The following is a 1,713-nucleotide window of genomic DNA, read 5'->3' as shown; positions in this document are numbered from 1 at the left end:
ATAGCTGCCGTGAACTACAATCCCTGGTTACAATGTTGCTTCACGTTTTTGATTGGTGTGCCAGTTTCTTAATAAATTCTAAAGTGCATTTACATCCATCTCCGAATCTGTCGCATGAGAACAAAAGCACACAAAATAAATAAAACTTTTATTCTGTCACTATTTTTTACTTTACTCTTTATGACTACAAAAAAAGAAACAAGCAAGTAAACAAACAAACAAACAACTGAATGAATGAATGAATGAATAAATATATATATATATTATATATATATATATATATATATATATATATATATATATATATATATATATATATATATATATATATATATATATATATATATAACCTACCTTTGCAGTATGAGATGAAGCAGAGTTATGAAAATGAATAAATATGAGTGGGTGGAGCTACATGTGAAGACATCAGAGACAAATACACACCACTAGCATTTATTTCTAAAGCTAGAGGTCTGAAGTAAACACTCAGACTAACAATGGTACTGCTCTTCTTGTTTTTCTTCACTATTGCTGATATTGGTAAGTCATGAAATTATTGTTTTATAATAAACAAAAAGTCTGATTTCCACTTGACTTTATTTTGAATAAATGTTCATGATATGATTGTAATGTGTTTATAGCAGAGGCTGCTGACAACAGCATTACACCAGAACAAAGCTCCATGTCTGTAATTGAAGGCAGCAACACCACACTCTCCTGCACATATACTGGATCAGTTGACAGTCTCCACTGGTATCAACAAAAACCTGGATCAAGACCAGAGTTTCTGCTTCTGATTACTGAAGCCAGTGAATATGTCAGACAGGCTCAACCACCTCATCCACATCTGTCAATAAAACTTGATAAAAAGAATACAAAAGTGGATCTGCTCATCTCCTCTGCTACAGTGACAGACTCTGCACTGTACTACTGCGCTCTGATGCCCACAGTGACAGGAAACCCAACTACACTGTACAAAAAGTACTACACCTGTCTGGAGTCAGGCTTTTCTCACAAGATGGAGCTATTTACATCTTTACCTCTTTCATGCTCAAGCAACTGTCCATGATGTCAGTTCGCTTTTAAAGATAAACCACTTTTTGTGTAATCTGCTAATGTTTATTTCTGAGTTAATCATCCTTACCATTGGCATCTTAAAATGCTGAAAATTTGATTTAAAATACACCTGTTTATTTAATTAACCATAGATTTGTGGAAAATAAATTCATGACCCATCCAGTGTGTATTCCTGCTTCTTTCCCAGTCTTCCTGGGATAGGCTTGAAATCCACTGTGACCCTGACCATGATAATGTGCCTACTAAAGATGAATAAATCTACGTGCATAGGCATTTATAGACAGTTATGTACAGGCTCTGTTTTTATGAAATTATGTAATATTCATGTGTCCTGTATGCACCTGTCAGTAAACAACACATTTACAAATTACCTGTTGACACCATTACTTTAGTACACGGTTCCTCTGTAGGTAATTAGGGAAATTAATGGTATTTAATGTTTATTATTATTACTTTACTGTACTTCCTACAAATTGCTGAATACATTCACCTAGGTGATTTTATGGCAATCAAACATTATTCAGGTTTTTTTAAATGTTATGCTCAAATTTATATGCACTTCAATCAGATGTGAGTTTAATCATACTGATATGCTAAAGATGAAACTGATGAATTAGGAAATTGTCAGTGGAATTT

At 33.3% G+C, this 1,713-nt stretch overlaps 1 gene segment (V, D, J or C); it reads left to right on the top strand.

The window, feature by feature from the left end:
- Positions 1 to 441: 441 nt before the first annotated feature.
- LOC108267356 (T cell receptor alpha variable 17-like) lies at positions 442 to 1,303 on the top strand. The segment is given in 2 exon segments: positions 442 to 540; positions 642 to 1,303. Coding segments are annotated over 2 exon segments (471 nt in total).
- Positions 1,304 to 1,713: the final 410 nt, after the last annotated feature.

The sequence above is a fragment of the Ictalurus punctatus genome, chromosome 7, assembly GCF_001660625.3.
Source record: "Ictalurus punctatus breed USDA103 chromosome 7, Coco_2.0, whole genome shotgun sequence".
Lineage (NCBI taxonomy): Eukaryota > Metazoa > Chordata > Actinopteri > Siluriformes > Ictaluridae > Ictalurus > Ictalurus punctatus.
Note: the sequence above shows the minus strand (reverse complement) of the source record. Positions and strands in the feature narration are given on the sequence as shown.